This window comes from Pituophis catenifer, unplaced genomic scaffold, assembly GCF_029215685.1.
Source record: "Pituophis catenifer annectens isolate HBS135680 unplaced genomic scaffold, rPitCat1.0.hap2 SCAF_1, whole genome shotgun sequence".
Lineage (NCBI taxonomy): Eukaryota > Metazoa > Chordata > Lepidosauria > Squamata > Colubridae > Pituophis > Pituophis catenifer.
Window position 1 is genome coordinate 21,893,708 of NW_027256881.1, and position 13,593 is coordinate 21,907,300.

At 44.3% G+C, this 13,593-nt stretch overlaps 1 protein-coding gene across 2 annotated transcripts; it reads left to right on the top strand.

Annotated features, from left to right (window-relative positions):
• Positions 1-553: 553 nt before the first annotated feature.
• On the top strand, positions 554-10,920 carry LOC139308564 (uridine-cytidine kinase-like 1). Of its 2 annotated transcripts, XM_070932161.1 has the most exons (15): positions 554-618; positions 1,135-1,334; positions 1,844-1,950; positions 2,112-2,282; positions 4,216-4,287; positions 4,503-4,692; positions 5,214-5,275; positions 5,707-5,723; positions 7,102-7,200; positions 7,459-7,552; positions 7,768-7,830; positions 8,787-8,909; positions 9,018-9,125; positions 9,346-9,502; positions 9,765-10,920. In XM_070932161.1, exons 1-15 carry the CDS (start codon positions 563-565, stop codon positions 9,836-9,838), a joined length of 1,593 nt encoding a protein of 530 aa, XP_070788262.1. In that variant the 5' UTR covers positions 554-562; the 3' UTR covers positions 9,839-10,920. The 2 variants fall into 2 exon arrangements, with proteins under 2 accessions (XP_070788262.1, XP_070788263.1); XM_070932162.1 differs by lacking the exon at positions 1,844-1,950.
• Positions 10,921-13,593: the final 2,673 nt, after the last annotated feature.

The window sequence follows — 13,593 nt, forward strand, 5'->3', positions numbered from 1 at the left end:
GGAAAGCAGTTAAAATGGAGAGAATAGTGAATATTTATTTTACTAATAACTACATCACTTATGGCTGCCACGACAGATAACCTTCGGTCCCTTCCCTTCCCTCTTTCATACCTAGCTGTGACATGCCTTCTTCCCCCTCCCTTTGAACACCTAGCTGTGACATTACACTTTTTTAAAAAATGTTTATTCCGTGAATTATTAGACGAAGCGGACGATGAAAGTTACACCATGTGTCTAGGTGTTCATTTTGGCTGTCACTCAGATAGTCGGCAGATGAAAAAAGGGTCGCTTATTTCAATCCCCCTCCCTAAGGAGCGACCTGCCATCCGCACAGATCTGGAAAATGGCGTCCCCAAGGGGGAAAGCTCGGAGCCTCGACAATAAGATCCGCCCCTCTGTCTCTCTGTCTCTCTGGTCTTTTCTTCTCTATGGTCTTCCTGGACCTTGACGTTTCGCAGTGCAGGGGCGGCGTCGGCAGTGCCAAAAAAGGCGAGCCACGCCTCGGCCTTCTCCCGGCAAGCTGTGCGGCTGCAGGCAGAGGACTGGCGGGAGCGTGGCCGAGATGGCGTCTGCGGACGGCGTGGTCGAGGAAGCTGTTCCGGCTGCGCGGCGCAGCAGGTGAGAAGGAATCAAGGGCGGGTAGAGCGAGCACAGGCGGGCATCTCAGGCGGATCCCGAGCGAGTTCGGTGCCGTCCCTTGTCCGCCTCCCCTTGGAAAGTCCCGTCCGCCACCTCCCGGTTTAAAATTTCCTCTCCACAGTCACGGCCACGTACTTCTTCCGCCTCTCGTTGCATTGCCTTAGTAGCCCTTCCTAAGCTCGGAGAGACACGTTGGGAGAGCGGAGCCCCGGATGCTTCCGGAGACGTGGGGCATGACAGGGTGGGGCGGATTGCAGGTGGCTGGGATGAATGGTGTGAATGAGTTTTTAATGTTTTTAATTTTTCAATGTCTTTTTATAATGATTTTTTTAAATGTATTGTGAGCCGTCCTGAGTCTTCGGAGAGGGGCGGCATATAAATTAAATTAAATTAAATTAAATTAAATGAAGTGCAGGAGAAGCTTGCACCGTGCGCGATCGGGCGGGGGCGAGATAGTCTTCCCTAACAATGTGTCGGTTTTTCCCTCCGGCTCAGCGGGAGCAGAGGAGCCGCCCTCAACAGCCTTGTCGGCCGCTTGCCGCTCACGCCGGCGCTTTCCCCACGGAAAAGGACCACCAGCCAGTCGAAAACGGAGCCACCGCTGCTTCGGACCAGCAAGCGCACCATCTACACGGCTGGGCGGCCGCCCTGGTACAACGAGACTGGCACTCCTTTCAAAGAAGCCTTTGTCATTGGTAGGGGAATCCTTTTCTGGCTGCTCCTTTTGTCCTGTTAGGTGGGGGGAGGATCTGCTTGAAAATCCTTACGAAATTTATCCAGCAACTGGGAGCTGACAACTGGAAGTGCCAGTTTCCCCTACTGGTTTCTAATTTTCTGTACCATATTTCCCCTCCCGCCTTGAAAAGTTGCAGCTTCTTGCATAGAATGAGAGTATTATACTGAAATAAGGTTTTTTTATTTATTTATTTAAATCGGGTACTCTGCTGGTTTTGGCCATATTGGTAGTACCACGCCTGCTGGGTTTAGTTGTAATGTGCTATGTGGGCCACATCTATGCTTGCCACTCTGAGTAAGGCTGTTGGTGAGATCTGCATGCTGGCTTCTTTCCCACTAGGGAGGTTGAAGTGGAGATCATTGGAAATCCAGGCACACTAGACAGTAAAGAATAAGAGGTCTTAGGGCGGTTCCTCCAGATTGTCCTCTTCTCGTTAGCTTGCGTTAGTGGTGTTTTCGTCTTTCCCAGGCTTGTGTGGTGGCAGTGCGTCTGGCAAGACTACAGTGGCCAACAAAATCATTGAAGCACTAGATGTGCCTTGGGTGGTGCTCCTCTCCATGGATAGCTTCTACAAGGTGGGCTGGTTAAAATATCTTGGCCCAACTCCCTCAACTCCACCCCTCTCAAAGGCAGAGATGGGAGGAACTGAGAAAATTGAAGTCTAGGAAACCACTTCTATAGTACTGATCCAGTCTGTTCTCTTCCCTGTTTTCTGATGTCTCTGGTGCTCTTCCAGGTGCTGAACAAAGAACAGCAAGAGCAAGCTGCTTGTAATGAATACAACTTTGACCATCCTGATGCCTTTGATTTTGACCTGCTCATCAGTGTCCTACAGAAGCTGAAAGAGGGCAAGAGCGTTAAAGTTCCTGTTTACGATTTTACCACACATAGCCGAAGCAAGGAGTGGGTATGTAGATGCAGGAGGATGTCCCGCTATTCCTAGCAATTTTTAGAAATTAAAAGGCTTCCCCTCCACTCTTTTCTCTGAGGCTGAATTAGCCCCATAAGGTATTCGTGACCTGGTATCCTGTAATTGGCTAAAACTGCACGAATACATAGAATTTTGGTTGGAAGGGTTGTTATAGGCCAGATGCAAGTCACCCAAGCTCCTTTAGAGAGTGCAGAATCATGGCTCCAAGGATCACCAATAGTGAAAATTTCTAGGAGTGGTTCACATGTGGAAGCCTTAGATTCCTCATTTGTGAGGTAGGTTTTCTGTTCTAACGTGGAACTGAAATATCTCCCTAAAATGACTGTATATTTTTTACATAAAGACATTGAATTGATCTGCCTCAATGTTTCTCAACTGTGCGGACTTCATCTCCTAGAATTCCCCATTCATTCCACATATTTTCAAACTGCTGAGGTTGAGAAACTCTTGCTCTACCTTATCAGTTTAGTTTCTTTGGCTATGGGAAAAAGGAGTTTCTCACAATCAGGAAAAATAATGCAACCTGATTCTATCCCTGTTTTTATAAAAAGGACTATTTGTGCACTTCCCATTTATTTCATTACAACTTCTTTCAGTCGATGAAAATAATGTAGTGTTTAAATTAAAAAGATGTTCTTTATCTTAGCTACTACGTTTCCCTGAATTGGCAGACATTTCTGCTTTTGGAGCCTGATGAGGTTCAAATGCTGCAGGATCCTTTGGAAGGAAAACTGCATTTGACTAACTCTATTCACAGAATACAGTAGGGATGTGGTGTACGCAGCACAGTAGGGATGCGGTGGCTCAGTGGCTAAGACACTGAGCTTGTTGATCGAAAGGTCGGCAGTTCAGCAGTTCGAATCCCTAGTGCCGCGTAACAGAGTGAGCTCCCGTTACTTGTCCCAGCTTCTGCCAACCTAGCAGCTCAAAAGCATGTTAAAAATGCAAGTAGAAAAATAGGGACCACCTTTAATGGGAAGGTAACAGCGTTCCGTGCGCCTTTGGCATTTAGTCATGCCGGCCATATGATCACGGAAACGTCTTCGGACAGTGCTGGCTCTTCGGCTTTGAAACGGAGATGAGCACCGACCCCTAGAGTCAGGAATGACTAGCACATATGTGCGAGGGGAACCTTTACCTTTACCTAATCACAGAATGTCTCACTTTGTATTTTCTGTTCTAGTTCACGAAATGAATTCCATCTTGGTTTTTGAAATGCAAGTTTTTCTAAAGCAGTTTCTAAGTAAAATCAAAATAGAAGAATAGAATTGTAATATGATCTGAAAAGAAAGCTCACCAATATTTTTCTGATGTCATTAGTTGATTTTCTGAGTTCATCTGGAGTAGGTTATGCTGTTTTTGGTATGGTAATGTAGTATTCATTGAATGCCTGATCCATTTCATTTTGGGGACTGAAGACAGCTAATAGAATTATATTTCTGCTCATCAGTCTTATTTCACCTACTTGCTAGTGTAGGGGGTCTGTAGGTGGAGGAAGTTAGCAATCTGAGGATGAATATATTTCATTCACTACAAGAAAGGTGGCCAATAGATAATATTTCTGGAATACAGTGGACTATTCCATTTTTGTTTAGGAGAAATGACTATCACCCTTTCCTGAAACCTGATGATCACAGGATGAAAATGGTGCTGCTAGAGGTTTTGTCTCTGTAGTTGATTTGAGGGCTGTATCTCTACTCCATTAGCAACTATTACATTTGAAATTGTGGAGTCTTGCGGTACAAGAAAGAACTTAGTGTGAAAGGGAGGGCATCGTATTGGAATTGAGCTTGGTTCCTTGTAAGTAAGAAGTTTCCCTGTACCCAGGAAGAGTGTCTTAGATCTGACTTACTTCTGGGTTCTGATTTCTCTCCCTGGCTTTGACACATTATTTCTCTTTTCTTTGCAGAAAACTATCTATGGGGCCAATGTAATTGTATTTGAAGGTATCATGTCATTTGCCAATAAGGAGCTTCTACAGGTACTACATAGGGCAAAGATAACACACATGAGTAGGACATGGACCAACTTGGGTAGATGGGCTCCTTATTTAATTTGTATCATAAATGCATCTATTTGTGGGAAGCAACTTGTAAATGAGTCCCTCAAAGATGCAGGCATTTGAATAAGTTCTAAGATAAGGCTTTGCCCAGATGCCTGTGTCTCTAGTTTTTCCCTTCCTTGTGACTCCTGCAGCTCCTGGACATGAAAGTTTTTGTGGACACAGATTCAGATATCCGGCTTGTGCGGCGGTTGAAGCGGGACATCATGGAACGTGGGCGGGACGTGGCAGGCGTCATCAAGCAGTACAGCAAGTTTGTGAAGCCAGCCTTTGAGCAGTACATTGAGCCTACAATGCAGGCAGCAGACATTGTGGTGCCTCGAGGTGAGAGGAGGAAGAGGAATGGCTGTTGATTTGTTCAAGGTGCAACATAGGGCTGTGTTATGTGCCAATACTCACTGTAGGATACTCAGGAATTTTGAGTATGAACACAGACAGAGTCTAAATATGACTACAATTTAGTCTCCTGGTTTCTAGCCCAATAACTTAGCCACCACACCAAAAATGGTTCTCATAAAAGGTCTGAAAATTAACGAGGTTAAAAACAAATATTAATCTCTATGACCAAGGGAACCGTTTGCACCTTAAAGACCTTTAAGGAGTGTTTAAAAAACCAGACTGATTTATGGCATATAGGAAATTAAAAAAAGATGAGACCTGCCATTGAGCTATGAATGGGAATGGTGAAATATTACCTAAAGCAGGGGTCTCCAACCTTGGCAACTTTAAGACTTGTGGACTTCAACTTCCAGAATTCCTCAGCTGGAGACCCCTGACCTAAAGTGCAGATATCAATACTTCAGAACCTCTTTGGTTTTTCAAACTTCCTTTTTTTTTTCTTTCAGGTGGAGAGAACTTTGTGGCTCTGGACTTGATTGTTCAGCATGTTCATAGCCAATTGGAAAAGGTGAGGAGAAGTAGTCTTGGGGAGGGAGAAAACATCACTACTGCAGAAAGCCCCATTCCCACATGGTTACTCCTCCTTGTTGCCCAGTATCTGCTTTTTGTTATTATAGCCCAAAGGATTATTCACTCCCTGCCAAGAATTTATCCTTTCCCCATATCCTGGAAAGGCATCCAATTCCTGGCCGTGGCTCATGGGTGTCCCTAGAATTCTTCCACTCCCGATGGCCCCACCTACCACATGGTTTTTGTCCCCAAATTAGTAAGCAATAGGGAGTTGGGGAAGAATGGCGCCACCATTTTATTATTTTAGGCTTGGCCTTGGGGCAAATGTTGCTGTGTGCAGTGACCGGCTGTTCTGTTTTGTTTCACTTCCCACTACTCCCTGCCTTGTAATACTGCCTCCCGGTGTGGGCTCCTCCTCCTACCGCCCAGCGTGAAATCACAGTCAGGTATGGTGGCACCCTTAAAGAAATAGAGCTAGATCCTTCCTCCTCTTCTCTTCTCTCCCCCACCTTCTTCATCTTAGTATTGTTCTCTGACACCCATCAAGCCAGCCAGTGGGAGAGCAGCTGGGTGTTGGGGAAGAATTGCTGGCAGTATCTGGTGGGAATAGGCAAGGAGGTCAATACAGGCAATTGTTTAGGCTGAAGATTCGCTAATGGGCATGTGCAAATCTCTGGCCGCTTTGGAATCTCACTAGAGCATGTTAGATTTGTGCTCTTTTTACTGACAGTTCAACTTTGCTGTCTTTCTTTAGAATCAGACTTCTAAGTAGAGCTCTCAGGAAGGGTGCTGCTTGATAGTCTCACTTTCTCCTCCGTGGCAAGGAAATATTCATTGCCAACGCTATTATTTTGTGTATTATAATAATATACACAATAATATATGGGGCTGCATTGAATGGGGTTTCAATACATTTTACATTCCAGTCACATTTCCACAAGTGTAATTTGCATACCAAAATGCAAATTGCTATTATTTTGTGTATTATAATAATATACACAATAATATATGGGGCTGCATTGAATGGGGTTTCAATACATTTTACATTCCAGTCACATTTCCACAAGTGTAATTTGCATACCAAAATGGTATACCTTTCTAGCAAGGTTGAGATGGAGAAAGAGGAAGTTCATTCAGTTGTTTAAGACTACTTGCAGTGAGCTACTGGATCCCAGCTGCTCTCCCTGTTTTGGTACTGTGGGAGCGTTCTGCTGTTCCTCTGCCCCATGTCTCAGGCAGGAAGCTGCTGCCTTGTTGCCCCTCCTAACGCACTCTGTCTATCTGTCTCTCTTCTGTCCTGCTGGGCCTGGGCACCTGCATCAGAGGAAGCTACGCTGGCATATGTGAGGACACTTGGTCTCCTTTGGCTATTTCCTGCTGCACCTTCCTCTCCTTGTGTACTGTGTTCCATTTTGAGGGGATGGTGGGAATGGAACAAGGCTGGGGGGGGTGTCTTTCTGCTCCTGTGCTCCTGTTTTTTAATCCAGTAGTAGAAAGATAACTTAGCTGTGCCTGACTTTCAAGAGTGGGCATTGGAGACTTTGGTGTGCTGTTATTGCTGAGTGAAGTTAGAGCAATTTATAATTGCTCATAAGCGGTTTCACTCCTAGGTTACACTATTTGTCTTATTAGAAGCAGGGAGGGGAACCTGAATTTTCAGAATTTATTTTGGATCCAATTTTGTTTCTTTGTGCACAAATGTTGGGAGGCGGGAGGGACCATATGAGCAGAAACGATATTTTGCATGCAGAGCTGTTATTGTAGGGCCAGCAGATATATTTGTTTTTTTCTTCCATGTGACTCATCATTCTTATTTTTGCACAGAGCAGCCTTGGCCTCTGCTCATCAGGGACAACCATTGCCAACAACCTTAAGTGTCTTGGAGAGCACACCGCAGGTTCGGGGGATGCACACTATTATCAGGTACTAGGCAAGATATATCAGTGGGGGTATGCTTGTCTCTGAGACAGGCTATAGGCCTTTGGAGAGGGAAAAATCCAACAGTTTGTGTTTCAGCAGCTACAGAGGAACATGAGAGCTGCTTAAGGAAAAGACGGGTTTCATGGGCGAATGCAGACCTATCAAAAGTCAATGGGGACAGGCTTGCTTTAGATAAAGTCGTTTTCTGGGATGGAAGCCTAGCATGGAATAATATTACTTTTACTTCTGTTTGCTTTGCAGGAACAAGGACACCAGCAGGGATGAATTCATATTCTATTCCAAGCGCCTCATGCGGCTGCTGATTGAACACGCCCTTTCCTTTCTACCACTCAAGGTATGTGCTTCTCCCACTCATTTAAGATCACACACAAATGCTTATCTTACAATTGCCAACAGAGATGCCACAGACCGTCTAACCTTCTATCTGCATATGGGGTGATTCTTGTGTTTTTTGGTTCAAGCATGCCTCAGCAAGTAGCCTTGTGTGGTTGCCGATTTGGCCTTGTCAGCTCCTACTGCTCCTACCGACAATTGTCTTGACTTTTTCAGCCGGTAACTGTAGAGACACCACAGGGGACAATTTATGATGGAAAGAGATTTCACAGGCAGCGGGTGAGTGATTTTTCTTTTTATTGCCTCAAAGAGGTAGTATCTTTGTAGGACAGAATAAGGAAAAGGTGGTGAATAGACTAATAGAATAATAATAGAATAATTCGAAAGGACCTTGAAGGTCTTCCAATCCAACCTCTTGCTCAAGCAGGAAACCCTATACCAGTGATGGCGAACCTTTTCCAGACCGAGTGCCCAAAGAGCGCGCATGTGCGTGTGAATGCGTGTGCGCAAACCCCCAAAATGCAATGCCCGTGTGGGCCCCCCTGCATGCACCCCACCCCTGCACGCATGCATGCCCCGCCCCCTGCGCATACGCAGCAGAGACCCAAAGACCAGCTGGCTGACAGGAGGCACGTGCACATGCGCGGCGGAGCTGAGCTGGGGGAATGGCTTGCATGCCCACAGAGGGCGCAGCGTGCAACCTCTGGCACGTGTAGGTTCACCATCACTGCCCTATACCATTTCATACAAATGATTGGCCAATCTCTTCTTAAAAACATCCGGTGTTGGAGCACCTACAACTTCTGGAGGCAAGTTGTTCTACTCATTGTTTTGTCAGGAAATGTCTCCTTAGTTCTAGGTTGGTTCTCTCCTTGATTAGTTTCAAGGAATTGCTTCTTGTCCTGCCTTCAGGTGCTTTGGAGAATAGGTTGACCCCTTCTTCTTTGTGGCAGCCCCTTAGATATTGGAACATCACTATCATGTCAGCCCAGTCCTTCTTTTCATTAAACTAGTGAAGATCAGTCTGTTTTCTACAGATTAGGCCTTTCAGCAAGTCTTGCTTAGAAAAGTCTACTTTGGTTAGTAGCTGCTGGAAATGCAGCTGGGATGTTCTTCATGCAATCAAGGCCTCCGTCACTGTGTTACAAACACATAGCAGTTTTTTTGCAGCATTAGATTTAAATGGTTGCTTATTGACAAGGATCTTGAAAGAAAGATGTTTTCCCCTTTTATAGATCACTGGAATCTCCATCCTGCGAGCAGGTGAGACCATGGAGCAGGCTCTTACAGCTGTCTGCAAAGATATTCGCCTGGGAAAAATTCTCATCCAAACCAACCATGACACAGGGGAACCTGAGGTGAAAAAATGGAATGGGGTCTTTTGGGAGGAGGGAGTGAGATAGTTTTGAGATGGGGCCGAGTTGTGGATAAGATTCTTCTTCTGAATTCTTTTCTGCTCTTGCCAGCTGCATTATCTCAGGCTGCCCAAAGAGATCAGTGAAGACTACGTCATCCTGATGGATAGCACTGTGTCTACGGGAGCTGCTGCCATGATGGCCATTCGGGTGCTATTGGTATGTTGAGGCCCCGTTACATGAGATGAGTGGTTGGTTGGTTGGAATTCTTCTGTTCTTGATGTTGTAAGCCAAGACAGACTGATGAATACAGCTAATATGGATTGCATACATGAGATTGATGATTAAAGGTGTCACTGAAAATGGGTTTGGAAAACAATTTGACCTGCAGTCTGGATGGAGTCATATAGGGACTTCTCACAAGTGCTGTATCCCGCAGGATCATGATGTACAAGAGGATAGGATCTTCTTACTGTCTCTGCTGATGGCAGAGATGGGAGTCCATTCTGTGGCTTATGCTTTTCCCCGTGTGCGTATCATCACCACAGCTGTGGACAAGAGAGTCAATGAGGAATTCCACATCATCCCTGGCATTGGTAAGCATTGCATTGTGGTTTTCTGACCCTCTGTTTTGCTCTGGCTGGTTTGGTGAGCTTGAGTGGCACAGATCAGGCATTGTCTACCTGTAGCGTTCATGTTTTGATAAGTGATTTGGTTCGGCTGATTTAGCAATCCTTTTTGTCTTAGGTGAGGACACCGTAGTCTGCAAGATTAACACTTATTGTTTGATGAAGCATTGTGGGTATTTCCGTGGGCTAGAATGCAACTATTACAAGCATGTAATTCATGTTTTATTAGGGAACTTTGGAGACCGTTATTTTGGCACAGATGCCACCATCCCCTGGTATGAGAATGATGACATGGATTGCTGACCTGATTCTGCTGGACAAGGCTTTATTTCTTGAGTATTGGGTGTCTCTTCTTGGCTTGACTACAGGCATAATGCTATTGCCCTGGTCCTTTCTTTTCATCAGTACAAGCTTTACTAGACTTCTCAGCAGTGGTGCAATTTTGATAGCACTTCCTGCTATAATACCTATAAATACCTATAACAGTAACGAATGGAAACATTGCTGCTGCTGCTGCTGCTGCTGCTACTACTACCTTCCCATTCACAGTCTCCTTCATATTTATTGGTATTTATTGCGGCATTTACTCCACTCTAGTACTGCTTCCCATGCTTTCTTTTTTTAAAAAAAATGCAATACCTTTATTATAAAATAGTATAAAGAATATAAGAATTCGTTTGAAATGTGACTTCACTGTGGGCAGCAGCATCATAGGCGCAAGCGGTGGAAGTGAGATGAGGCGTTGTTCTGGGAGGCTTCCAAGGTGTCCGGCTCCATTCTTCCTTCAGGGACCTTTCTCCTGGATTTGACTTCAGGAGGCTCCACGAAAGGATCTCTTTGGGTCACCTGGTTGCTTTCATCCAGCTTCCATGTGTAGCTTCAGCAGCATCTTGTTCCCCTATCAAGGATGTTGTAAGAAAGTGTATCCCTGCAAATCCATTGGATTTTTTCACTGACCCGGTGAGCTACTTGTGCCCTTTTATATGTGTTTCCTCACTGGCTGATGTGCAATGCAAGCAGGCTTCTGCACGTTGGCCTGGGGTTCCTCTCTAAAATAATTTGATGCTGACTTATTCAGGATCCTGTGATCGTTGACAGCTGTGTATAAACTGCACTTGTCCTCCCTAATTCGTGACTGCACAAGCATTTGGGACCATAGTGTTGCTATAAGGGACTTCATGCTAGAGGCAAGTGCTCTACGCCTAAAGTCAATAGTACTATTAGTGAAAGCCAGAGCTACGTTTGCCTTCCAAACCAAAAGTAGCTACTGGCCTAACATTAGGCCCCCAACCTGCATTCCCTTATCCTGATCTGTTTTTCAGTACTGTACCCAGCTGACTTGTTTTTTTTTTTTTAAATGCCATAATAAAAGATTTACAGCGCAACTTGGCTTTATCTCTTTGTAATTAGGATCTCTTAGCTGGATGTCTTTCAGGTGAAGAGTGGGAAATACGGGGATGTCATTTGCATCCTATTTGCTCAATCTATTTAATTTCACAAAAAGATTGAAAAAATCATAGTTGCAGAATAAAAATTAAATCATGCAATACAACTGAATTATAGAATATTTTAGAAGAGCTACAAATTATAATTAGTGCCTGGGTGAGGTGTTTTACTGTTATCCAGTGACCAGGAGTTGAGCTCAGCTCTATGTCATCTAACATTGCTGCCAATATTCAAGGTTTGGTAAACTGAGGAGAGAAGGACACAAGCACTTGGTTACTAGATTGACACTGGCAGGATCTGTTGTTCAGTAGGAACAAACCGTTGCAAAACAATGTCTCCAATCCCTACCCTCTTGGTCTAGAAGGAAATCATTGTATGAAGTGCCAGGAAGGCAATACCCTCTATTCAAGTACAGACGGGTAATTCATTGGAGCAACAAATATTTTCAATTCCATATCCAAATTGGGAAAGGACCAAAACAGTCCACTTCAGGATTATTTACACATGCAATCTTTATGACCTCAAAAAGAGAGACTTTCAAATAAAGCAAAAAAAGAGACTTTCAAACCTGTCTTCAAAAGAGGGTGAGGGATTCATCACTGTTGTTCTCAAGACAGAAGTAAATGCTCAGATATTTAAGGTTAAAAAAAAGGTAAAGTTGTGTCCAGTTGTGTCTGACTCTGGAGTGCGGTGCTCATCTCCATTTCCTAGCTGAGGGAGCCAGCATTATCCAAAGATGCTTCTGTGATCATGTGACTGACATGAGTATATGACAAGGTACACAGAAAGTTGCTACTTTCCCACCAAAGTGGTACTTATTTGTCTACTTGCATTTGCTTGCTTTCAAACTGAGGTACTTAACCACCTCTCAATTTCAACCCACACATCTTAGCTGCCTGAAAAGCCAAGAGCAGCACAGGTCCATCCCGCAGTAGCAGAGCTGCTACTACTAAGAATCTTGTCCATAAGATCTAAAGAAGCCAAAGTAACCCTTCAAGATGTCCCAGTTATGCCACTTGTTCCTGCCGATGTAAAACAAGTGGTCTTATCAGCAAACGGCATGCAAAAATGTCAAAGCATCTTGAAGAGAGATTGGTCACCACCCATTCTTTTCTAGTAAGGTATGAGGGATCTTAAAGTGATCAGATGGCATTCTACCAGCGCAGTAAATGGAGAAGTATGGGTATTCAATTGCTCTTACCTCTACAGTATAGGCCTATACCTATATCGGGTGAAATGCTCCCGGTTCAGACCGAATCGCCTGATCCAGTAGCGATGGCGGCGGGTGGTTCGGAGAACCAGTAGCAAAAATCCCTGCGCCCCCCACCATGCCCAGCTGAGGCGCACGATCGGAGGCTACAACCTCTTCCGAAGAAAAAATGCTTTTAAAAGTAAAAAAAAAAAAAAGCCTCTGATTATCCTGCGGCTCAGCTGGGATAGTCAGAGGCTTTTCAAAGCATTTTTTTCTGCAACATCTTGGCCGAAGAGGTGGTTAAAAAAAATGCTTTGAAAAGTCTCTGACGATCCCAGCTGAGTTGCCTGATGGCAGAGGCTTTTCAAAGCATTAGAAAAAATGCTTTGAAAAGTTAAAAAAAAAAAAGTTGGCCATGCCCACCCAGTCACATTACCCCACCACCAAGCCACGCCCACAGAACCGGTAGTAACAAATTTTACATTTCACCCCTGACCTATATGTGTGTTTCATCAAATTCCAGTTTCTGCCAGCAATGTTCAATGCATCACTTCTGCTGCTATGTATCCCAGAGCTGCTTAGTAAAACATGGAACCTTCTAAGATCTGCAGTTGAGAGGCCACTTGGGGGCAGTTGCATCTGACGTCCTCATAACCACATTCTAGTGACTGACAAATCTTGTGATGGAACTGCCCAAATTTTATGGGATAATTCCCAGGCGTATATTTTTTTTTTAAAAAAATCCATAAAGTGACTAGAACAAGTTATTCATCTTCAATCTGCCCTTGTGAAGCCAGTGATAACTGATAAAATGGATATAATAAAAGTCAAACCCGTTTCCTCTCTTTGCCCAATTCCATCAGACCCAAATTGACCCACCTTGTCCCAGATAAAAGCCCCCTGCAATCCCATTTAACCAAAGAATAGAACCAACTCCCAGGAGTAACCCTTAACAAGGGAATTGCAAGGTAGAAAAATCCCAACTTGCCATTTTAGCTGCTAATGACCTCAGCATTCAATCTCCTTCCCAATGGACTTCCCCAGCTATGTTCCCCTCCTGAAAGGCCCACTGTCTAATAGAAGATCTAACCCCACAGACAGGATAAGGATCTACCTAGTTTTCCAAACTGGACAGCCAACCAGATCTCAGCTTCTGAGATTTCCTCACCACCTATACAAATCAAAAATTTCCATTATTCAGAATCTTCCTCTTGTAAAGGTGCTTCCCAATGATCCTTACAATAAACATACAGTAGTTCTCAATGTTGTGCTCCTTCAACAGACTGAATCCACAACATAGTGAAGATGGTTTAACCTCATGCTTTGATACCAAGCAAATATACCTGCAATTATAGTTTATTGCAGATAATTGTTTCCTTTGGGTTTTGATGTCTGATTTATTTTGCTTATAGGAGATCTC